The 24,790-nt window shown below is 36.8% G+C and overlaps 1 protein-coding gene across 4 annotated transcripts in view; it reads right to left on the bottom strand.

The window, feature by feature from the left end:
- LOC105394156 (NAD(+) hydrolase sarm1) overlaps positions 1–24,790 on the bottom strand; it is a 48,131-nt gene that overhangs the window by 16,681 nt on the left and 6,660 nt on the right. Inside the window, exons 1-2 of one of the 4 annotated variants that reach the window (XM_011565994.3) lie at positions 5,667–6,156; positions 1,330–1,386 (exon numbers count right to left, since the gene is read on the bottom strand). The exons of 1 other annotated variant lie outside the window; for it this stretch is intronic. In XM_011565994.3, coding sequence (XP_011564296.2) covers positions 1,330–1,386; positions 5,667–5,750 — 141 coding nt within the window. In that variant the 5' untranslated portion in view covers positions 5,751–6,156. Of the gene's footprint in view, positions 1–1,329; positions 1,387–5,666; positions 6,157–24,790 lie in introns of those variants that run through there. 2 more of the 4 variants (XM_048623587.1, XM_011565996.3) reach the window with 2 other exon arrangements.

The raw sequence follows: 24,790 nt of genomic DNA, 5'->3' as shown, positions 1-24,790 counted from the left end.
AGGTATGTAGGTAGGTAGGACACACACACACACACACACACACACACACACACACACACACACACACACACACACACACACGCGCACACATACACACACACGCGCGCACAGACACCCACACACTGGTTATAAAATTAATTTAAATTATTATTTGATTTTGTGTTCTATTTTTGTTTATTTACCAGTAAGGCCCTAATCTGGAAGAGAACTGTCTTCTGAAATACAGATTTATATCTAGTTCGGAAAACAGTGCTCAATATACTTTGTACGTATGTTTTTGGTGAAATAAATAAATCTTTAAATCTTTTTTTTATAAATCTTTTTTTAAATAGACATATTTTTCATCAAGTTTTCAATTCACCGTAATTGTCTTTTATGAATTGTTCTACACCCTCTTATGAGATATTTTTTACTATTAACAACAGTTCTACAGTTTAATATCAATTTACTTTTTAACTTACGGTGTAAACAAAAAACACGTTACGAAATTAATGCCAAGTGCGGAATGATGATGCAATGTTTAGAAAGCAATAGACTTATTACTATTTCGCATGAAAGAAAGAGAGAGCAACAATTCAAAAGGGCTACCTGGTAACTAATCACGTATAGTTTCAAGTGCTCGCATTGCCGCTTGGCGCTTGAAAATATACACGATTAGTACGCAGTGGTAACTGCTGCAGTATATTTTCAAGCCATGATTTTGGCCCAACTTACTTGAAAATATACGCGATTAGTGCGTAATGGCCTTGTATACTTTCAAGTAAATCATGGCACCATTTTAATTTGAAAATATACGCGAGCAGTCCCAACCTCTGCGTTCTGGCCTTGTATAGTTTCAAAACACGCACCGACTTCAGGAAAACCCAATGAATTAGCATAATGAGCGTTTCGAAATTAGTCTGAGAACAATACCGCTCTTTGCATGCATATGTGTTTAGTACATATATCTAGCTATAAAATGTAGGTGTGGATATGTAAAGTAATGGTGGCAGGCAGCGGCCTTTTGTTATGGCGGTGGTATGTATTTGCGTAGTGACGCATGGAGCTCGTATCTTTGATGGTGAATTACATGTTTTTCATCGACATTTAAGTATTGCACACTTCAGCTGCGTATTGGAAAAACAGTCTCTCGTGGCTTCAAACTCTACATGGACATAACTATTACAAAGTTTCTATAGGAGGGAGCCATCCATCACGTCCCCACTGCTGGGGCACGGGTCTCCTTCCAATGAAAGGAAGTCCTTCTTAAAAAATCCAATAATCCCTAATTTATTTATACACCAATTGCAATAATACCGCCACCATAATTAATTGCCAAGCTGAACATACCCATCGTGCAATCTTCGTTGTCTTTTCAGGCGCAAGAAGAGACTCCTCGGAACGTACCTGGAATTAAAAACAATATTTTTATTAAAAAAATACCGATAACTACCATGTCATGTTTGTGATGCTTTAAAATTTTCCTTTGGGTATTTTTATGCACCGCGAAAGTATAACAAAGTTTAGGATGAGTAATTCTTAAGTCATGGTCAAGAATGTTAATCCAATAAAACTACAACGCCTCGTACTCTCGATGCGATTAATCTCGTAAAAAGTAATTGCGCAGATGATAAATAATACTTGATGGTCGTATGTAAATCTTAGTTAATTGGTATAGTATCATTAGAATGTTCGATCGAATATCAACTGGTATTTGAACACAATAATAAAGTTATCCTAATCGCTCCCACTTGTGAGTCATCGAAATATTTCTGAATCATTGACTCATGGTCCGTTTACCTGCCCGCATCGTTTCCGAGATCTTCAGATTTGTGACTTGAACACAATACACCGTTGTTGTACGCATCCATTAAGCTCTGCAGTAAATTTTTAATTACAGAGGTTTCCATAAATAAACCCGTTAACCCATCAGCTCAAAAAATCAAGAAGGCTATACTTGTTTCACGGAGCAAAATTCAGGCCGTACTGGCATTCTATCAAAATATATAGATTATGAATTGTGATGAACAGAAATAATGGAAATTACAATCGAAGCAAACAATTCTTAATCCACATTAGGTTAGAGCCCCATTCAACTTTCAAAGTATCGGGAAATCTTAATTGTCGAGTCACTGCCACTGCATTCAGAGAAACTGGCACAGTACGCACGTGGGTGGCACCTGGTACTTGACTCTACTACCATTTAGGGAGGTGCCGTTAACTTTTCCTGGATTTTGTTTGTTTACCTCAGTTTATCTTAGATATCTGATTCGAGTTGACGTCACCGTCTTTTATTGAACTGCACATCATAAACTCCATCAAATTTTTTATTACGCTTTATTCTCAATTCATAGTAGAATCCATAAGTGCTAGATGTGACTAAATGATTCTATCAAATCGACGTTGTTTTTCGAAACAGACGTCCAAACATGCTTTTGTGTCGGTGTGCGTAGTGTGTAGGCTGAGCGTTTAGTCTGGTCCTAAGTGCATTATAAAGTCGTCTGGCGGCGCGGCAGTAGGCGGACGGAAGAGGAGACTCGTCGAGTGTTAGCCACTTCCTACTTAGAGCCCTGTCGGCTCCGGAAACGCTATTTTTGGCGGCTTCCTCCGAGGAAAGTCCATGTAGCGCTCCAATTAGAATGCTCTGTGAATCGTGATCTTTATATTGAATTGAAACTGACTTGTACTCACTGTAATGTATTTTTGTGTCTGCATAATATTATCTGCTTTAATAATAATATAACAGATTTTGGTCTTGACTAAGACTTGTTACCAGACAAGTGGACTATCATTTTATTTCTGCTATAGATCTGAGTATAATGTTATTATTTTTGTCTATGTCTATTATATCATCAGTAACCGAGTCTTTTTCCTGATTGTCCCCAGTTTGTTCCAGATTGTTTCCCTATTATTTTTTATGAATTTCGATGACCCTATTATTTTGATAATATTACGTTGTGTCAGTTATGTACTCCCGCATTCTTCCCCGACCGTTCCAGACATTGTATAAGACCGGTCCTCGGTATTCGGGGAATGCACTTGGCCCTTCATTGAAGACCCATTTCACCGGTCGTTTGCGATTCTTTTACCATGCGTCATTCAATCTTCAACATAGTTTTTTTAACTACTGTTAAGCTCGTGAACTACTTTTTGTAAATTAGTTTATGATGTACTAAAACTTATACAAAATTCAGTTAGTTTTGCCTCTTTTTTGCTTTCTCATAAACTGTAGTCTTGGTTTTTACATGATTAAACTAAAAATGAAACCATCAGTCTTTAGAAGAATTTTCAGGTATAACGTTCTAGCTACTCATAACTACATTATGTAGACAGTGTAAATGATTAAATTAAAGCCATAAACCTACATAACCCTAATTTGGATCCACTGTCTCATCAATTAAGTACCATTTGAAAAGTGTTATTATGTAATGTATTTGTTTTCGCGTCTACGGGTTGTTTTAGTTAATTAAGTAGGTATAGCAATGGCAGCACACAAATATTGTTGTGGTACTGATATTCTTATTTATACTGTAGTATGTAAATTTGTAGAGAATTTGTAGTAAGTAGCATAAGTTGTTTAGATATTAAGTTATTGGAATAGCACTAACTTCATTTTTGTAAAAATGTAATTCTTATTTTTTATGCATGTTGTGCTCACTTCTAGTAGGGCTTATTCATTGTAAGGTAGTTAGGCAACAGATTTTGAAAGCTGTAAGAACTAAACTCAGTTTAGTGAGCCAATAAAAAAAAATAGCCCTAAATTAATAATTGGTGATAATTATGAAGTTGCAATTATAACTTCCGACCTCTTGTATAGGTTATTTCCGTTAACACGTTGACATCTAAGATTGTCTCTAGTTCTACATAGATAAACCTTAAATGGTGCGTTTAATTCCAATTCAGTAATAATAAAACTAATAAAATAGTATAATCATCGCAACAACACTTTTGCCATGGTAAAAGGTAAAACTTATGACTTTGTTTCATCGAGTGTATTTATATTTTACGTTGCATTTATGACAAATCTCAATTAAAGCAATTGCGCATAGGTATTAATGCAGTATCATCTGATAACATTTTCCTATCATCGAAGTCATTAGTCTTGTGCAAACAATCGTCTATCATTATCATTATTCTTGTCAGTTTGATCAGATGAAGCTCTTTCGGATCATTTGTTAGTATTTATTTATATTTTGATTCCTATCTTTATTAACCACCCTGACCCATATAGTGGGCCATTAATTGTTGTTTGTGCCATAAATGGCGAGACTACAAAGTTAATGTGCAACATAAAGCATCAAACACCCAACACGACTGCGCAAAGTCACGGCTTATCAGGCACCAGCGGCGCTATCAAAGGAACATTCGCACATGACAACAACAGACTTTATGTTTGTAACTGTAAAGTTTACATTAGAACTGTGGTTTGATCTCACAGATGTGGATATGCTGGTACCCTTTAACCTGCATGCGTGATCTGCGTCTCTAGCGGCGACTGCAGCGGAGGGCTGAGATACACAGACAATAGAGAAGTAGGTCGCAGGAGGGACCTTGCCTCGGATTGTCCAATGTAAACGGATGTTGCATGCCAATGAATGTGATTTCGCAGTTTTTGCAGTTTCTTTGTGGAGAATAAGGTCAATCGCTGCTTTTTATGGTTATGGTTTAAATAGTTAGTGTGGAGCGGGATTATCGGTGAAAATGATAACCGCCGGTGCTAGCTTCAAATAAGTTTGTTTTATCTTTGGTCGGGTTTCCCCAAGAGCACCAACTTGCTGTTTTGCTTGCTAGTTCATTAATTCTGTTAACATGAAGTTTCCAAACTGTTGTGTAAATGTAAGAAACTCCAAGGCTAGAAGTAAATCTGAAGTAGGTCGCGCATTTAGAGCATAATATCATAAAGTTTAGTTTAGATGTTTGGGAGAAGGGTTCATTCGCAATGCATTTATTCCTCTAATCGATCTGAAGAGAAAGAAAGCGGATAGGTATTGGTTAAACTTCTTTGTTCTTCATAAATTGTAGCCTCATTTGACTAAGGTATTTTTTTAATATGTGGATATAACAAACAGTTAGTTAATTGTTCAAGTTATCAACAAATTATAACATGGTAGTACTTATTACTTTAAAATTAAATTTTAATTAGATAGTAGACATTGGTACTGAGCACTGAGCAGTGTCTTCACTGAAAATGGGCTATATTTATTTATATATAATAGATGATCTTTAATCGGGAAGAAATTTATTAAATAAAACAGAATAAAATGTAATCTACGACTAATAAACCTAAACTAAAATAGTACCTATAAATATTAAAATATTATAAAACTACCTACCTTAATAGATAAAAAATATCTTTAGTTGTATAAACTTTTGTTAAAACCCAACAATATATTATTATTTAGTCACTTGGTAACAAGTAACGTGAACAAGTGTGCATAATTTGGTACTAGTGTTATTATAACCCTGAATATTTTAATTGTCAAAATAGCGATGCAAAAATAACAGTCCCGCATATGTGTTTACCTCTAATAACAACTTCTGAATGTCGTCGTATCATGAATATTTATATGCAACTGGGCAAATTTTATCAACAAGATTTCTACTTTTAGCTGTTTATTTGTAGGGGAGACCGGGGACAAACAATTAAACCTACATGCAATTAATGAAACCCTGTTGCAGGTACGTACCTTCTTTGGAAAGAAGATCTTCGGTCTTCCCGCGGTTTGGTAAGTGGAGTACGAAGCCATGTTATCGACTTTAGTAACCACCATAATTTAGTGAACCACACTTAACATTAACGATAATAAATACGTAAATTCCGTTTGCGTTTTCTAGAATTGTCGATAGTCACGCGCCACGAGATCGAGCTGATAGTGGAGTTAGGAGATCTCGATCGTATCTCGGCTCAGCTGTCACGTTTGAAACGAAAGTTTTTGTTCTTTTGGTTTTTCGTCGCAATAAAGTTTGAATCCTTGACCGCGGCGCGTCCACGTCACCGACGCGGCTTCACTCGCCTGAAAGGAACTGATTGCGTGACCACTCGGACAAATGTACACATTGGCTAGTGGAGCAATTAGACGTGTAGCACTCATGCATTATCCTGTGTGACATGTCCCGCGCTCGTGGCGCTCGGGTCGCGGGGCCGCACGCGCGATTGTTTCCGAACTGAGTTTGGGTCGCGTTCACCAGTTGCTTATATCAATTCATGCGTGCCTCCCCCCGCGTGGCCGCCCGTCTCGCTCGCACTCGCGCCCAGACGCGTTGGGCGGACGCGACGGCATGATACACGCGCCTCTACATTACATAACTACACATAATACTACATGTATAGAGCATTCTGTAATAATAACAGACACGGTCTTCAATGTAGGTAGGTACGGTGGAGAGACCAAGTGGTTGTAGTATCGCAAGTTTTTGAAGCTGATTATCGTGAACTGATAACGTAAGACAAGGCGTTTGCCGGCACAATTAAGAATAATTTGTTTATGGAATGAATCTTAAATCTTGAAAGGAAGTAACTCTTAAAAACAATGATCTCGAATAGAGGTTATCACCGTTGTTTGAAACAAAGGGTCGTTGTTGACGGTTTTATATTTGAGTGCACTATTCCCCCTGCTTCCCCTATCGCACCCTCCGCCTCATAAATTAACAAAAAACACACCGAAATGTATTTATTTTATACAATTACATTAAGTATAATAAATAACATAATAACAGTGTGTCGACAACTAAGCTTAAACAGCACAACAAAACAAACATCTTCTTTCAGGAAACCGGAAGTAATATTGCCAATTACCCTACTGATAACTGCGCGTTACGTAGTGTAGGTAAAACAAATATATGGGTAGTTGGGTATATACTCATCATCATCAGCCAGCATAATTATGTATCATACTTAAAGTCGTCACGTTTGAATGAGCATACCTATACGGGGTTTATAATTTCGCGAAATAAAATAAAGAATTTATAACAAATACTTTTGGTAATTAAGTATATTATTTAATAATAAGTATAGTTAAATGATGAACGGTAAAAAAATCCAAGCATTTTTAGCATGATCATGATGATGATTCTGAAAACTCTACTATCTCTGACGGAATATTATGAACTGATTTTCACAGCTAGGTACATTATGTTGATACCTGAAAATTAAATCACCAAAACCACTCATACTAAGCAAAGAATAATAAAAATACCGGCGACCTTTGGTAACGTGCAGTAATCTGCGAAAGCTACTCTACCTTGAGTTTCCTTATAAACTACAAACCAAAAATATAGAGATTTTCCTACATTTTAACGTCTTTAATAGGTAAAATTAGACAATATTTGTTTCCCCCTATAATGATTAGTTTATCGGAAATATTATAGAAAAATAGATCTTACTCGTATTTTATTTAACCCTTTTTTAACTTCAATCTTCATAATATTATTTCTGCATTGTAAGATGCTGACGTTGAGTCATTCGCCACCTTTGCAGTAAGTACTGCTGAAATGCTATCTACTCCAAAGTATCAAATAGAAAACCCGCGCCGCTCTGCCTGGCGCCGTATACACACTTTTCAGCCTGCTTTAAGAACAAATTCACGTTCAATTTGAAATCACTGAGCTGTCCTATGAGCAACAGGAGTTCAGCTTCTAACATCAGGACATCGATAAATACACGACAATACTGCAGGATTATTCACTTTAGGCGCCATGTTGGAAATAGAACGACTGACACACCGGCGACACGGCACGAAGCGACGCGACGTCGCCCTATGGAAATATACCCGTCGCCCGCCCGAGTCGGGGCTAGGGCGGGCGGCGCCGCGCCGGTGTAGCGATGAAACGCTGCAGTTTAAGTTTAAATCACTTTATAAACAACAACAGTTGTATGATTCGAACACCTATAGCTACTCTACAGCTACTATTAGTTATTCTTAGATAGAACCTAGTTTTATTTACTGCCAGTTTTAATTAATTATCGATGATTTGTAGTTTACGTTCATAGATTATTTTTCCTTTTATCGGTCAAATACTGACTACTGCCAGTCATTATTAGTTGATAGAGTTGTTGAATAAAGCCTCGTATTCACTATGCGACAAATCGTCGCAGAACCTGTCTAGGCACATGTCGTCTACGTGTCGCCGCGACGTCGCGCTCTGTTCTGCGACGTCGCACGCGACTATACAGCGACATCGAGGCTTAAAAGTTCACTCGACAGCGCGACTCGATTCGGACTGGGCAGTAGCTAGGTGTCTTGGAGTCAGCACAGGCGAGTCGAGCTACTAGCGTACGAGTAGACAAACCGAGTAGCTGTCTATTGGCCACGCAGCAGCACGCACTGTGTAAACGAGCCTTGATATTCTAAATTATGGCGACGCGACGGTCGACGTACCACTCGTGACATAGGACGGGCCCAGAACCGCTTCGGCAAAAGTACAATGTTTGATTACCCTCACAGTCAGTCAGTATATAAACCATTATGGCCAATTTCTGATTTGTGTAAAAACCAATCGGATGAGCGTCGCTTGATGACAAGCCAGGGTAAGCCGTTCGGACACCCCAACATCACAGGACACGCTATGTCCTCTGCTTATACCAGATACTCAGTTCATAGCTCGATACCGCATTGGATATCTGATGGTATGTACTATATGTAGATATAACAGCTGATATTTTATTAAGTACCAATTTAATCAAATAATAAAATCAAGGTAAAACTTTAAATTGATCAACTGATTCTTATATACGCATGTGTACACTAGTGTTACTTAGTTCCAACTACAGTTTAATATCTACCTAATAATACTTAATTAATGTCATTGGTATAAAATCAGTTTATAGCGTTTTTAATAACCTACTAAGTATATAAAAAGTATGACGCAAATGGACGTAACATATATTATATTTAATTAGCTGTGTTTAAGAGAAACATGTGTTTTTATGACACCTTTTTTGGATATCGACATAAATAAGTACTTACATGTCATGTATTTAGTTTTGTACGGTCTGATAATTTCATTAGTTTGTGATTACATTCCGTTTATTTCTAAAAGAGAAATTTCGTACGACACTCGGGATAATGCAAAAAATATATTATTTGTCTACTTGTCGTCGTAGCTGAAGATGACGGCGATTCGAGTCTAAAATTAAATTATCCTAGCTTTCTTTTAATTAATTACTTAAATTTTCAATCACATTACATAAAGACAATAATTTTAGTATGATCAATTGATCAGCGAAAACATGTAAACGGCTTCTCATGAACCAACGATTCCGGCCTACTACAGGCTACCTGTTTAAGAAGGTCCGTCGCTATTATATTAGTCTTTAGAGTTTTCACTAACCTGCGGCATAACTTTAGTCGAGTATTTAACACACAACGAGTTTCCCATAATACAGTAAGTCACTGTTTTCTTCAACTTCATCCTTCCGACGGTGCACTGAACACCTGCAGCACAATCTAAACTAATTTCACTATTCACTATTTGTATATTCATTCACTTACACACGGCACGTCCTCGCTAGGCTAAAACTAAAACTATTCAATTCAGTATCTAAGCTAGAAAATGTACGTGTCTGCATGTTTTGCAAAAATCAGCAGAACGGGCCCGCACGACCGAGTTTATACTGCAAGATGTCATTTTTACATCCACTGAGATGTTATGCAATGTTGTGCACGTATCTTCTCCCCAAACGTACCTAACGTACCTATAGTTGGACTAAATTAGGATTGTTGACTAAGACTATCTTTTCGGCAGGTTCAATCTATCGACTGCTGAAGTGGCAGGTAGCCGGTGCAATGTCTTATTTGTTGCCGTAGTTTACACGTGAATAGTCTTTTGAGTAAACGACTTTTAGGGTCGTAAATCCGTGTCGTTTCTTGGTAGAGTTTGATCCTGTTTGTTGCCATTGTAGGTTACTTACCTGAAAATAAGTAGCTCGGTAGCAAGAGTTTTTAAAGTTGCATTAGGAAGGTATAGTTTTTAACTAGAGCTTTTATACAAGGTATCTAATATCCCAAGTACCTAATTAAAAAGATAGTTCAGGTAGGACATCAATCCAGCCCGCGGTCAATGCTCCGCCGACACCAATTTATGCCTCTTGGGCGATATTTTTTCACCGACAACGCGTCGCCAAAATGCAATTGTTGTCATTCGAATCACTTCAGACTTTGGTCACGTAGTTCCTCAGCAAGTTTATACCGATTGATGCAGATGTGGAAATCTTCGTTGAAGAAGGGTGTAGGTTGGTGCTTCGCTGATGCCTGAATCTAATAAGTACATTACATAGGTTCTAGAATGCAAAGAAACGAATATGCTGAAAACGGTGTAAAAATGGTAGCCGCTGAAATTTTCTTGTAGTTTTAATACGTGAATTGGGAAAGAGATTATCATTATGTACTGAATAAGTATATACCTATACACCTGTATATTAAGTACATAATATCATAGATTTTACTGCTGATTTAACTGTCTCTGGGCAATAAATATGATAATATCGTAGTCCTATGCATTGGAAATTTAACATGCATTAATAATCTCGGAAATGTCTTAAATGGCTTCGAGCTTTATTGGAAACTTTTGCTTACATATTAAACAATGTGTTGCAATTTTAATAGGCAGGCGACCTGCCATTCTACTGATCCAATGTACCTACAGGAAAATTTATGGCGGTAATAATTTGTATGTATAGGTCGTGTAAAAGTCATAAATATTATACAGAAGTTCAGTCTCACTTTAAGATTTTTATTATAAACACGAAGACCCTTCAGGGACTCAAGTCTTTAGCAATGCTAAACTTTATAGGGCAACTTTTCTTCAAAATCCTGGTCCACTGTGGTCCAGTGTGGACCGTCCACAGTCCACACTATTTAGCTTTTAATACCATTGACTTAAAACTTTCTTCATGCAAGTAGGTAAATAGTTCTAAATGCTGCTTTACTAAGTTTTTCTTTGATAATAGTCGAAAGTATGTTGTTGTGTTTATAAAGCAGTCACGTCCGTAGCCGCGAAGTGTTGAGTGCGACAGAATTGTTGAGCTATCGCCAGCTGCCTGCGCGGCGCATCAGCAAAACTATCTCCCTGGACAATATTATCTAGTTTCTGTTGTATACCTACGGCTTTTAATAACAGTTTTTAGTTTCTTACAAAATATTCAGTACTTACAACACAAATTATTTATTAGAAAAGAAATTTCCTTTGCTTAAAATGGCTTGAAACTTAGTTGTCTCCGCGTGCCATTTAATTCTGTTTGTTCATGAAATATAATAATAATATACAATAAACACAGCAATATTTAGGTAGTAATTTGATCATGTTAATTACTAGGCGTATCTAAAACACAATTCAGGGAAATAGGATAGGATGTGTGTGCGCGTGGGAACTTATCACGCCAAGGACAGTCTAATATTTATGTATATTGCTGTAATCATTTCTTTTACATTTACAAATAGATTTATAGATAAAACCCTTGGCGCCATGCATTACATTTATGTAATGATACAGCAAAAACTTGAAGTGTTGTAGGTTCTGATGTATTAACCGGGGAGGCATTACTGAGAATCAGTACCACATAACAAACGCATTTATCTCTATGATCTCAGCAGCTATAATCCGATAAAGAATTTATTTTCTGCCGTCATCTATTTAGGTAAAGTAGGTTCTGCTATAAAGAAACGTCCGGTCTGACCCAACCTGGTCTAATGACGAGTGGTTTATAGCCGTTCTAAGAATGAGATTTTCCTCGTGTCATTATCAGTGAAAAGAAATAAAAACCTGAAATTTGGTGAATAATCGATTCAAAAAAGCGAGTCGAGCGTTCGTAAAGATAATATTATAAAGTACCTACATAGGTAATTAAGACTTTATGAACATATTCCTTTAATATTAAATTTTATAATAAACTAGCTGTTCCCGCGCGCTTCGCTTCGCCTAAAAAAGTTTTCCCGTGGGAATTCCGGGATAAAAAGTAGCCTATGTTCTTTCCCAGGGTCTACACCGTATGTATATCAAATTTCATTCAAATCCGTTCAGTAGTTTTGGCGTGAAAGAGTAGCAGACAGACAGACAGACACAGTTACTTTCGCATTTATAATATTAGTTAGGATATCCAAATTCAAATTCAAATTCATACCATTTATTCACACTAATTCACAAACATACACAATATAATACAAAACATAAAAATTAAATTTGTACTGGACTAACTACCTACATACATGACATGAACACAGTTAATAAATTGGAACATTATTAAAATAGAAATACACATTATTATTTTTCACAATTGTGTGTATCCCAAACGGTAGGTAACGTAACTGCATGCTCTATACTTTTTCACATCGGTAATCAACCCCAAAGCCTTGATGGTGAAGTTAATCCACAAGTTATCTAACTTAACAATACGTATGTACTGTACATCTATTTCTAGGTACGTAACCTACTCAGGTTGACAACTAGGTCTTATCTGCTAAGCTCGTGCCTCTAATGTAAGCAGACATGGGTCCAGGCTGACGAATCAGCACAGGAAGTTGACGAGATTATCTAGTTGTATACCAGTCAGTCTAATGATAACGGCTACATTGAGTAATAACAAATATTTTCGATAAGTGAAGAAAGGAAGAATGAGTAAAGAACTGGTAATTTGTATGTATAGGTATTCGATAGAATATAACAAATTAAAACGTGAAGAATATTATGGAACAATGGACAGTTCGATGGAAAAGATCCTTTGCCTACGGGGAATAGGTAGTTCAGTATTGATTGAACTTTAGAAGAAGTTATACTTACTTACGATACGATATAATAATATGATTTTTACTTTAAGGTCATGCTAAGGTAGACCTATACCTTTGTGGCGACATCTATAAGGAATACGCGCAAGCATAGAAGTCAAGATAGAGATCCTGCAAAAGAGATATCAAGGACGACCAACAGATGGCATGGAAGAGTGAAAAAGCAAAATACCAAAATCCTACATCGCGGTATCTAAGAATTACAGCTACTCAGTAGGTATATATACAGAATCCCGACATGTAACCGTCGGGCAGTTGCCCACCAAGCTAAACCGCCCAGCTTGGTCGGAGGATCCTCCCTTTTCAATGGAGGAGTGGCAACACCTTCGCTCCTTCAATACCTTGATCTTTAATTCGGCGGAATTCTGACAGTTATCAACTTTTGACATGTCAGAGATCACGAACCTTTTTTGGCTGGGCACTTATTTCAATACGAGCCTGGAGGGCCACTACCAAAATTTAAACCACCAGATTTTAAAATATAAAATTTGTAAAAACGCCTATTCCAGAACTTGTAATTTAGAGCTAAATTTTTTTCACTGAGCAGTTTATTGAACACATCATTACTAATGCCCCTAGCCCCTAGGTACTAAGGATAATCACTAAGTAGGTTAGTCAAGTGCCTGCATATAACATACCACTCTAGAGTTCAATGCTCGTGCTATTCTGCATAAACTATTCACAATACACCAGTGTGTTGAGTTTTCGCAGGTGTTCCGTACACTTAGGAACAGTTGTCACGTGGCTTTAGGAATGAGAACTAGTGTTTTACTGAGTTACCTAAGTACAGTCTGCAAAAAAGGGGGTTTGTACCGCCTCGACGACCGAATGGCGTAGTGGTTAGTGACCCTGACTACTGAGCCGATGGTCCCGGGTTCGATTCCCGGCTGGGGCAGATATTTGTTTAAACACAGATATTTGTTCTCGGGTCTTGGATGTGCCCGTAAAATGGCAATAGCCCGCCCCCTATTACATTGGGACTAACATAACACTCTGGCGAAAAGTGGGTGCAGCAATGCACCTCTACCTACCCCGCAAGGGAGTACATTAGTACAAGGCGTGAGTGCGTGTTTTTTTTTTTGTAGCGCCTCGATGGTACGAGTGGTACAATACACGCACGCGCAATGCAAGTTCCAGCGACTCAGCAACTTGCATAGTGGGTGGAACTTTTTCATTGCTCGCAAGTGTATAATGTACCTACCACTCGTGCCATCTAGGCGCTACAAAAACCTGGTTCTGTCCATAACTTCTCATAAGGACCTCTAGTACGGGTTTTGGAATTTACGTAAACGAAAAAAGTTTTGGTTTTCTACTGTCACCTGTATACTTTATCTGTCAAAATTTTCATGATAGTTTCTGCTAGAGGCACTTTGTACGCGAGAAAACTGAAAGTTTTATAGTTTTCGACAATCTATCAAACCTGTAAGTACTAGCCGTAATGATATCGCCATCGAGAAACGGTGATGTTTTGTAAATTTGTAATCCCTTTGACTCTTTCTCTTTACCGTACGGACCGACTACAAAAAGATATCCTTCATCCGTCATCATAACATACGTATAATAAGCTACATTGTTCCACCACTTGTGATAACAATTACAATAATGTTTTAACAAAAGATGAATGCAGAAATTTATAAACCAAAACTTTTCCTGTATTATAATCAGGGCGAGTTAACCTTATTAGTAAATTTTGGTTTGCAGTGTATAATATTTCGTCTCTTGGTATATTTATGGTTTGGACTGAGAAGATGAACAGGCGATCTGGTGTACGTAGATGTAAAATCTCACACATTCCGCTGCCGCTGCAAATTCCACTGAAGACTGAAGGATTTTTTCCATAATCAATGGTGATATTAGATGAAAGCTATTACCATGAAGTCCGTCATTAATATTACCTCATTTAGTCCCAGTAAATTATAATTATAATGCCCTGCCGATTTTTGACCACTGCGCCCACTGGGGTGAATGTGAGCGGTGCTTGCTCAATATCATTATAACTACAATGAAGTACCACAAAAAAAATTCAGTATTTAGCAAATTTTTAGCGCTGCCAAATGCCAGAATTTAGTTTTAAACATAAGATGAAACAATATTTAAAGTTTACTTTGGTAATACAGTTAGCATTGTACACCTATTTTGCGACTGTGGGCGTCCGTGCTACGGTTCAAATTGCTCGTCGCAATACCAGTCTAGACAAAAAGGTAGAGTTTCCTCTAACCAAATCCTGTAGCTCTTATTCCCTATTGCAGACGGAATATAACAGATTAAAAAAGTTGTGCTGGTGGTTCGTACGCATTGTTCTGAAGACAGGACATCCCAATAGAGTGTACATAAAGTTATTTGTTTAAGTTTATCGCCGGCCCACGTGCGTTTGCGCACATTTGAATATTTACTTTTATTGTCAAGAGCCCATTGGCCGCTTCCAGTGGCGTCGAGATTGCTTCCTCCGATCTGTTGGGGAGATAGAGACAAATGGCTTTTCGAGGACAATAATTTTAATATCTAATTTAAATCTTTTAACATAGGTGAGTTTGTTTATGATGTACTTTTTCTGGTTTAATGGTGGGACTCATGCATTTGTTATGAAGGGACGACCTTAACACTGGCCGACTTTATTTTCTAAAGTTTGCTTCTTCTAACGAATTTAGTAAGCTGTTAATATCAATGAGGACATCATTTACGAAATAAAAAAAATATTGTTGGTAAGTATATTTTGAAAATAAAGTCAAAAAAGTCAAAAGTCAAAATTTTTTATTCATCGTACAAATATAAAATTTTCTGATGAACGTCAATTTTTACAAATTACTCTCCGTTCGGATAAGGGGGGGCTCTTTCTGTATATAATAATGATTTCTTATTTTAAGAAGAATCGTCACAAGTTATCATTTGATAGGCCGCACCTGATAGCGAATGAATAGAACATCCGGTTTATTATCAAGTTATATTGAAAAAAAAACATGCAAGTGAAAATCTATAAGTAAGTACTTGAATTTCATTCATTAGCGCACGTCTTAGAAATATTGATATTATGGTATCATTTGTGAATATAAACAGTCTAGGTATTATTTTCTCCTGAATTCAGCCATAATTCGTAAAAACTTTGTTAACATTAGGAATACAGTCAGGGGCAATGAAAAAGTTCCGTTCACAAAATTTTGACACCAAACAACCAAAATTTTAGATTAATAGATTTAATTTAAAACTTTAACAAAATATTATCATTTTTAGTTGGTTATATCCTGATGTTCTGTTAAATGTGCTTCAATGTTATTGAGGTAGCCTTTTCTGTTTCTAGGAGTAATTTGGTGATTTTCTCAGTGGAACCTTTTCATTGCCCGTGAGTGTATTATAAGTAGGTAATCCATTTTCGGATTATATCTACTACTGACATGAACTGAATACTTCTAAATGTTCCAAAGTACCTATAACCCTTTCGTTATTTATCATGTGTATGTAGGACACAGCGTTCGTGGCAGAAGATAAAATTAATGTGCCATCGCTGCCGTGGCGGTCTCTAATGTGCGAGCATCTGACAAACTGAAGTTATTTCTACAAAGTTTAAAATAACACGCGCCGAACGATCTCTGTGGCAATAGCTCTAGTACATGTTCACTATTGGTATTTCATTTTGTGTAGTGCTAACGAAACATAGATGTAGTATATTTGGGCGTTTTTATTTTGTGAATGAGTGCATCGGCAAGTCGCGACGTCGTCGGTAGTACTTACTGAAAACGGATAAGTCTATTCGAATACTGTTTAAGAAGTACCTAACTTGATTTTTATAGCCTTATTTTATGAAAAAACTTACACACATTATATTTTGTCGAAAATAATCTGAAACACACTTAAGTTGAAATGTCTGTCCCTCCATTTTATGTTATCGCAAGAGTTTTGTTGAGCGCTATTGCGCAGTATTTTGAATAAGGCGCTACATAATGTATTTTGGCTATAATTTTTATATCATGTATTATCTCTGTAAATAAGAAAAGTATCTACCTAAATCACAAAAAAACATACATTATAATTCTAAGATTAACCTTTGAAATGTGATAAAAAGAAAATACATATGAATTTTCTAAATTATTTGGATTCGGAATTTGATGGAAAAACGGTTTGGAAGCAGGCATGCTGCTTCCGACTTGGATATAGCGCAGGTGCTACGAAACTCCGCTTCCCGTATTCCTAAACTAGAGCAACCCTCTAATCGTCTAATGTCTGCGTGGACAATCCAACTTAATAGAATATAACTTTATTGGTCACCACAAATATTAAAACATAAGGACAGACAATACTTTATAAGTATTGTCTGTATGTTTTAGGCTATGACTAGGAACAATAAATAATAGGCGGCCTTATCGCTAAGAGCCATCTCTTACAGGCTACCTTAAACATAAAGAACTACTACCCAACTACTTACTACTAAGGGTTTTGATTAAGATTTTCAATTCCGGTAGTGAACCGTTGAACGCTGTCCGGTCCGGATTTATCCCGGACTCCCGGTCCGCCCACTCACCGGACGGAGTCGCGGGAAATTTAATAAACAAGAAATATGATCTCTTAATGTGACAGACAGGCGTGTTTTGAAACTATACAAGGCCAGAACGCAGAGGTTGGGACTGCTCGCGTATATTTTCAAATTAAAATGGTGCCATGATTTACTTGAAAGTATACAAGGCCATTACGCACTAATCGCGTATATTTTCAAGTAAGTTGGGCCAAAATTATGGCTTGAAAATATACTGCAGCAGTTACCACTGCGTACTAATCGTGTATATTTTCAAGTGCCAAGTGGCAATGCGAGCACTTGAAACTATACGTGATTAGTTACCAGGTAGCCCTTTTGAATTGTTGCTCTCTCTTTCTTTCATGCGAAATAGTATAGTCCATTGCTTTCTAAACATTGCATCATCATTCCGCATTTGGCATTGTTTTCGTAACGTGTTTTTTGTTTACATCGTACAGTTAAAAAGTAAATTTATTTAAATTAAACTGTAAAAATGATCTCAGAAGAGGGTGTAGAACAATTCATAAAAGACAATTACTTACGGTGAATTCAAAACTTGATGAAAAATATGTCTGTAATAGGTCTATATGGTAATACGCGATTAGTACGCACAAATCGTGTATATTTTCAAGTAAAATATTATTTTTTTTCACTTGAAACTATACAGTGCTAGTACACTATGGGTGCGTTCTGGCCTTGTATAGTTTCAAAACACGCGACAGACAGACTTACTGCCGTCAGAAATTACCATTATGTCATGTTGCTGGACAATGTGTTAGCGACGGCGATGACGCTATAGGGAAAATAGACACTTTAGCTGCTGTGTCGTATAATGTACAATAGGTACACTTTATTTACATACATATAAATTAAGATTAAAACAAAAATACCTTATTGCTTAAAACAATCTCTTCCAAATAAACTTTGCATGGAAGAGAACGTTAAATATATTTTTGACATAACTTAATTACTTTCCTATATAGGGTGTTAAAATGGCTATAGCAAACTGAAAAATGTAGATTGTTGTGCGAATTTCCAAAAATCGTAGAACTAAAGTTGTTCAGTATGACCCCTACTCAGGGCTTTACACCACTTTTGAACACCTTTATAGGCTTACTACATCACTCTTGCAGAATCTTACAGAATGCCTACCGCACCCGGCCTTCTACTAAATTAGAGAGTGTCAACTACAATCACTATTAATTAGTCTGTGGCACCTCCAGTCTAATTTGGACCAGTGTAGGCAATGGGTAACCCAGAGATTGGAGCTATGAACTAATCTAGTCAATTTGTCATGATGACAAATGAACATCTTGAGTTGGGCTAAGGGTTTGTCAGCCAGGGTTAGTAAAGCCCACGGTGCACTTATACGTCACTTGGGGATGTTGCTTTATTTTTTTATAGCATGGTTATGAAGTGAATTGTTCGCTTATCTCATTGATTTTAACTACCAGTTTCAATACTCTGTCTATCGATAGCTGACGGTTACTATTAAATACGAATTTGACACATAAAATATTGCATTCTGTCAAAATAGTATGAAAGTAGCTGTGAGCTATTGATAGATAGTTATTGAAACTGGCAGATCGATTTAGTTTGAAAGGACGGTTGATAAAGTTGGTTTTCAACGTGTGTTATAATTTAATATTAATACGCATTTTGTTTTATTGTCATCTACTTACTTTTTACATTACAGGGACACACAAAAAAAAATAGATGATAAATGAAAGATAGAGAATAAATGACTTAATAGTTAAATAGAGAATAGTCTCTGTTGTAAGAGTTAATGCTCGCCACGCTAGTCACTTGTCACTTTATGACATGGCGTTAAAATTAATGTCAAAAGTGAATTGGTCTATTGAACGTTTTCGTCGGCTGATTGTGACATTGTGTTGACGCTTGAGTAATAAAATAACGATGTTTATGCGTACGTATCTGGTACCATACTTATTTTGTAGGTACATGCCTCGTACCACACCTTTATGAGATTTTATTACTAGGTATTTATTTTCCGTATCAAGTTTATGTAGTAAAGGCGAACTTTAACGAAAATTATGAAAATCGTAGATACGTCCTATAAATCTGATAGATATTTGACAAATAAGTAGAAGAAAAAGAAGGAAAGAAAATACATTTATTTCACACACACACGGAAACAACACAAAAATAAATAACCGATTCTGCTTCAGGATTGTAGAATGCTATTGTGCCAGTAAGGCAGCTGATCTGACCTACGGCTGCTTCACGGGTCTGTTATCGACGGCAATAATTTAATTTAATGCGCGTTCCACCAATCACAGCGCCATTTCTGGCGACGAATCATTTATGGCGAATCGCGATATAGTGATGGTTATCTACCTACATCGATAGCGAACCTGTGCAGCCAATAATGACCAATGAACTGTTGACGAAACGGTGGTTAGTGATAATCATCATTGCGGTTTAACCTGCTATACGTATTACATAGTTATTAGGTACAGGTAGATTTTGGAAGTTCGAGAAATTAAAAAGTTGCGTGTTAATTCTGCGATTTCTGCATAAATACCTGCGAAATGTATTTTGTTTAATCAAATATTAAACTTGTTTTAAAAAGACTTTTCCATTCTTCTGGGTAAGAGTGTATAAGTTAACATTAAAAAAATGAAATTTACTTCTACATTTGCTGAGCTTCAATCTGTATTTTCCTTCTTATTTCAGAAATGATTTAATTCGACTACAAACATTCGTGCAATGAGCCATTTCCCTACCGAGTGTGTATAATTTTTAAATTTACTCGTTTGCAAAATGTTCTCTAAAGTCACATAAAAAGCAAACATGTTTATTCATTCCCGTACCATAAATTACTTTAGTCACATCTCGTGAGTGCGTCAGATTTGTACCAATGAGATGCTCTTAATCTCCTTACTCTAGTTGAATGTGTGGCGGTGGGTGTACTAATATTATTCTAAATCGTGAAGATGATTCATTCTCAGACCCATCATCATCGCAAATTGAACAAAAACTATGCCACATTGGAAACATAAATCATAAACTTATTTAAGTACTTATTTACTTGATTAAAATTTTCAAACCCAGTGTACCAAAAAACATGCTACTTATCCTAATCCTAACTATCCTAATCCTAACTAATATCGTTGACAAAAGTAACTGTGTCTGTCTGTCTGTTACTCTTTCACGTCAAAACTACTGAACCGATTTTTTTAAATGAAATTTGGTATATATATGGTCTAGACCCTGAGAAAGAATAGGCTACTTTTTATCCCGGAATTCCCACGGGAAAACTTTTTAAGGCGAAGCGAAGCTCGCGGGAACAGCTAGTATATCAGTAAAACAAACTTACTACTGAGCTTATTATTATGGTTGTCGAGCGTGAATGAGCTCACACATTAGGAATGGCTCGTCAACGTTTGAAAAACGAATGAGACAGGCTGCGTCCGCGCAGGGGTCACTCTATCTTACGAGAAACGAAGTTTCGAAGCGTTTCTGAGCAAAACACGACTTATTAAGTTTTTGTCATTATAGAGTGACCTTCCAGGACCTTGTAACAACGTCATGACGCAAGGCTTTGTTGAAAAAAGAAAAGTTTACAGTTTGAATTTAGTATGACATAATATTATTATGATCTATGGAATCTGTCTTCGCCCCGTGTTCTAGCTGTCGTGTGTGTTGCAGAAAATAAATATTATTATTTATCAGAAATCTCAAGTTTTACTTGCAATTCCTACGAAACCTCAACAGGTTATGGGCCCAGGAAGCTCTAAAGCTTAGAGAAAAAAACAGAAAACAGCTAAGAAAAGAAATACAATTGAAAATTATTGTTTGGTGAAAAATGGCGTTGACAGCGGCACAAACTATGAATATTGAAAAATTTGATGGAAGTAATTTTCGGCAGTGGAAGTTTCAGATGAAGTGTGCATTGCAGGCAAACGGAATAGACATCTCCAAACCAAAACCAGCGACTAAGGAAGGTGATTGGCTCAAGAAAGATGGTATGGCTATGTACATTTTAACGTCTTCAATGGAGCTGAAACAAATTACACTGATAGAAAATTGTGAAACCGCTCAAGAAATCATGTTGAAGATGGAATCAATATATGAGCAAAAGAGTCAGTTGAATAAAATGGTTCTTCATGAAAGATTTTATCAATACAGAATGTCTTCAAGTGAAAGTGTCGCGGAGCATATCTCCAAAGTAGAGAACTTGGCTCAACAGCTAAAAGATAGTGGTGAGAATGTAAGTGAATTGGCCATCATCACTAAGATACTTGGAACGTTACCTGCCAAATACAGATCGTTACGTCAGGCATGGATGTCATTAGATGTCAAACAACAAACGCTGAGTAACTTGACTGCTCGTCTGTTGGACGAAGAAGCCAGCTTGAAGCATGAAGAAAAGCACGAAACAGCCCTATTGGTAGCAAACAATAAACAAAAGAAAATGAAGGAAGCCAGTGCTGGTAGCTCAATGAAAAACAGAATAAAACATCGGTTTGAGTGCTACAACTGCGGAAAGAGAGGCCATTTCTCTAAAGAATGTCGTGCGCCGAGAAAGGGTAGCAGGAATCCAGTCGGTAAGAATATGTTGGCTTTAAATATAGAAACCAATCTAAGTGAAGTTGATGACACTTGGATATTGGACAGTGGTGCGTCGGCACATATGAGTTTTAGAAGAGATTTTTTTGAAGAACTGGTCCAATGCGATAACAAATCTTTATCAGTTGGAAACAAACAGAAAGTAGAAGTTAGAGGAATTGGAACAATAAAGATAAAAAGATTAGTTAATGGACAGTGGGAGCAAAGCATGCTGGAAGGAGTTCTGTACGTGCCCAGCTTAAGAAGGAATCTAGTGTCTGAAGGTGTGATTCTTCGGAAAGGATACACTGTCATTAAGAAGCATCCCAATGCAATGATTTATAAGGAGAATGAGTTGGTGATGACTGGTAATATAACAGAAAACAACTTGTTTGAATTAAAAATCGAAGTAGTAAAGATGAAGAAAAATTACACACAAGTATGTACTCAAGAAGAAATTAATATGGTAGAAAGTTCACCAGTAAAAGACAGCAAGAGAAAGAGTCAAGAAATAGAAAACAGAAAACAGTTTGATTCAGAGATCAATTTAAGATCACAAAGAAACGGAAAGCTTGAGGCAAATACTGTAGAATTGTCGCAAGAGGCAATAGAATGCCCACGCAATATATTATATTCAGAAGTTGTGAAAGAAGAACGAATCGCAGTAAAAGAAAATAGAACTTGGTGCAAAGTTGAAGACACCAACACCAACAAAGATGGGAATGGTAGAGCTACACGTAGATGTTACAAAGCTCGTCGTCGTCGCGGTGACTCTCGCCCGTGGTGCAGTCAGAAACAAAAGACGATGCCCTCTACTACCGAGGCAGAATGTGTAGCGGCTCGTAAGCCAGCTAAAGAAACATTGTGGCTTAGAGATGTATTGTTAGAAATAGGTGAAAATGATATTTTTGATTGTACAGAATGGCTGAAATAGATTTAGATTAGAAGACGTTTTAGAAGCAGCTAGAAAGTATTAGGTTGTTTTGTATTAATATTATGTTGGTAAACTTTTAGTGGGAGTGTTGAAAAAAGAAAAGTTTACAGTTTGAATTTAGTATGACATAATATTATTATGATCTATGGAATCTGTCTTCGCCCCGTGTTCTAGCTGTCGTGTGTGTTGCAGAAAATAAATATTATTATTTATCAGAAATCTCAAGTTTTACTTGCAATTCCTACGAAACCTCAACAGGCTTGCGGTATTTGGAACATCGTATTAGGTCTCAAAGCTAACCCAGTAACCCTGGATATTGTGTCGTATCAAAAATTGACGCTGTTGACAAATTAGTGTTTGGTGATGACATGAATGATGATAATAAACATTACCTAAAGTCCTAAAAAATGCATCTAAATCGCTGCATCCGTTTCAAATTATGTACAAGAATTTAAGAATATATTTTCCGGTCGGTGGCAAAGATTCGCGTGGACAAATATTTATTAAATAAATATGCAGATATAAATACTGGGACAGCCCCGCGGCCTGGAGAAACGGTCGTGAATATTTGACCTAAACACAGAACGAAAACAGAAACACATATTTTTTTCTTTTGAACAACATAAGCGCCTCAGCTATTCTATAAATATTTCGAACTAGCTGTTCCCGCGAGCTTCGCTTCGCCTTAAAAAGTTTTCCCGTGGGAATTCCGCGATAAAAAGTAGCATAGCAAAAGTATGTTCTTTCTCAGGGTCTAACTAAACCATCAGTTTACCAAATTTCCTTCAAATCTGTTCAGTAGTTTTGGCGTGAAAGAGTAACATACAGACAGACACATACTTTCGAATTTATAATATTATATTATTTAGGATTAGGATGATGTACCCAGTACCCACATAGTTATATTCTGTAGCTCAAATCTCATTGCGAATTGAATGATATTTGTATGCTCTCATAGGAGGAGATGATTTACTTGTTTACAGATGATGCCCACACCCCCACAGAGAATAGAATCTGTAAGGGAATATTGAGGGAGCGAAAATAGGGTGCCAGACCCACCATTAAATACCCTTTAAGCATGTACATTATATGCATTCAATAGATTATGTACAGCTTTCGGCGAATTATATGTGAGCGGGCCAAGAGTTGGACGATGACAAACATCACCTGCCAATCTACTTGGCCGATCGATTCGGACATCGGCATCGGCCAACGTCGAGATAATTGGATGCGGCCTTCTCGAATTATTTTCGGTTTTCATGTGTTCAATTCATATGATTATAATCATATTGAGTAACTAAATAAATCGTCACGCGCTACTAGCGTTCGGTTTCTGAATGCATGTTTAAAGTTAAGTGTAGATTAAATGTAGTCTATGGTTGTAGCCATAAAACACGTCTAAGTATTTAGCTTTATTTAGTACTTCATTGCAATTAAATACAGAAGCTAATAAAAATTCATAACAATAAAAACAATTTTCACTCTTTTTAAAACAGTTTTTTAAGCTATTTGAAAGGGTTTGGTAATCGTCACTTATCTCCGCACAGCGTGTCAGAAACTGGTTGTAGATAGATGAGGATGCGCGCGCGGCGGTCGCAGATTCGAATCTGCTTGGAACGGTCAAAGTTCATTGAGCAAGGCGCGCCGGCTACACTCAATGTCAAAGATTCAAAACTCGACACTCAACATGTAGGTACAGTCAACAAAAGAGTTATGTATTATTTTATATACATACTTACTCATACTCCTAGAGCAAATACTTTGTGATCTAATGATCGGGTAATCGGTTATAAATTTAAGAGGTAACGATAAAGTGTATACTTATTATGAATTTATCTAATAGGTATGTTTATTATTAAATATTATTTCAGTCTATCTTTCATCTGGTTTAGGGTGAAACTGTTCGTTCTGGTATATATATGTTACTGTAAAAGCCCGAACAACGGTAAATCCTAAGATTTACGCGTAAAACCTAAGATTTACCAACTCTTAATGGTAAAAGCCCGAAAGATTTTGCGATTC

This window comes from Plutella xylostella, chromosome 10 (assembly GCF_932276165.1).
Source record: "Plutella xylostella chromosome 10, ilPluXylo3.1, whole genome shotgun sequence".
NCBI lineage: Eukaryota > Metazoa > Arthropoda > Insecta > Lepidoptera > Plutellidae > Plutella > Plutella xylostella.
Note: the sequence above shows the minus strand (reverse complement) of the source record. Positions and strands in the feature narration are given on the sequence as shown.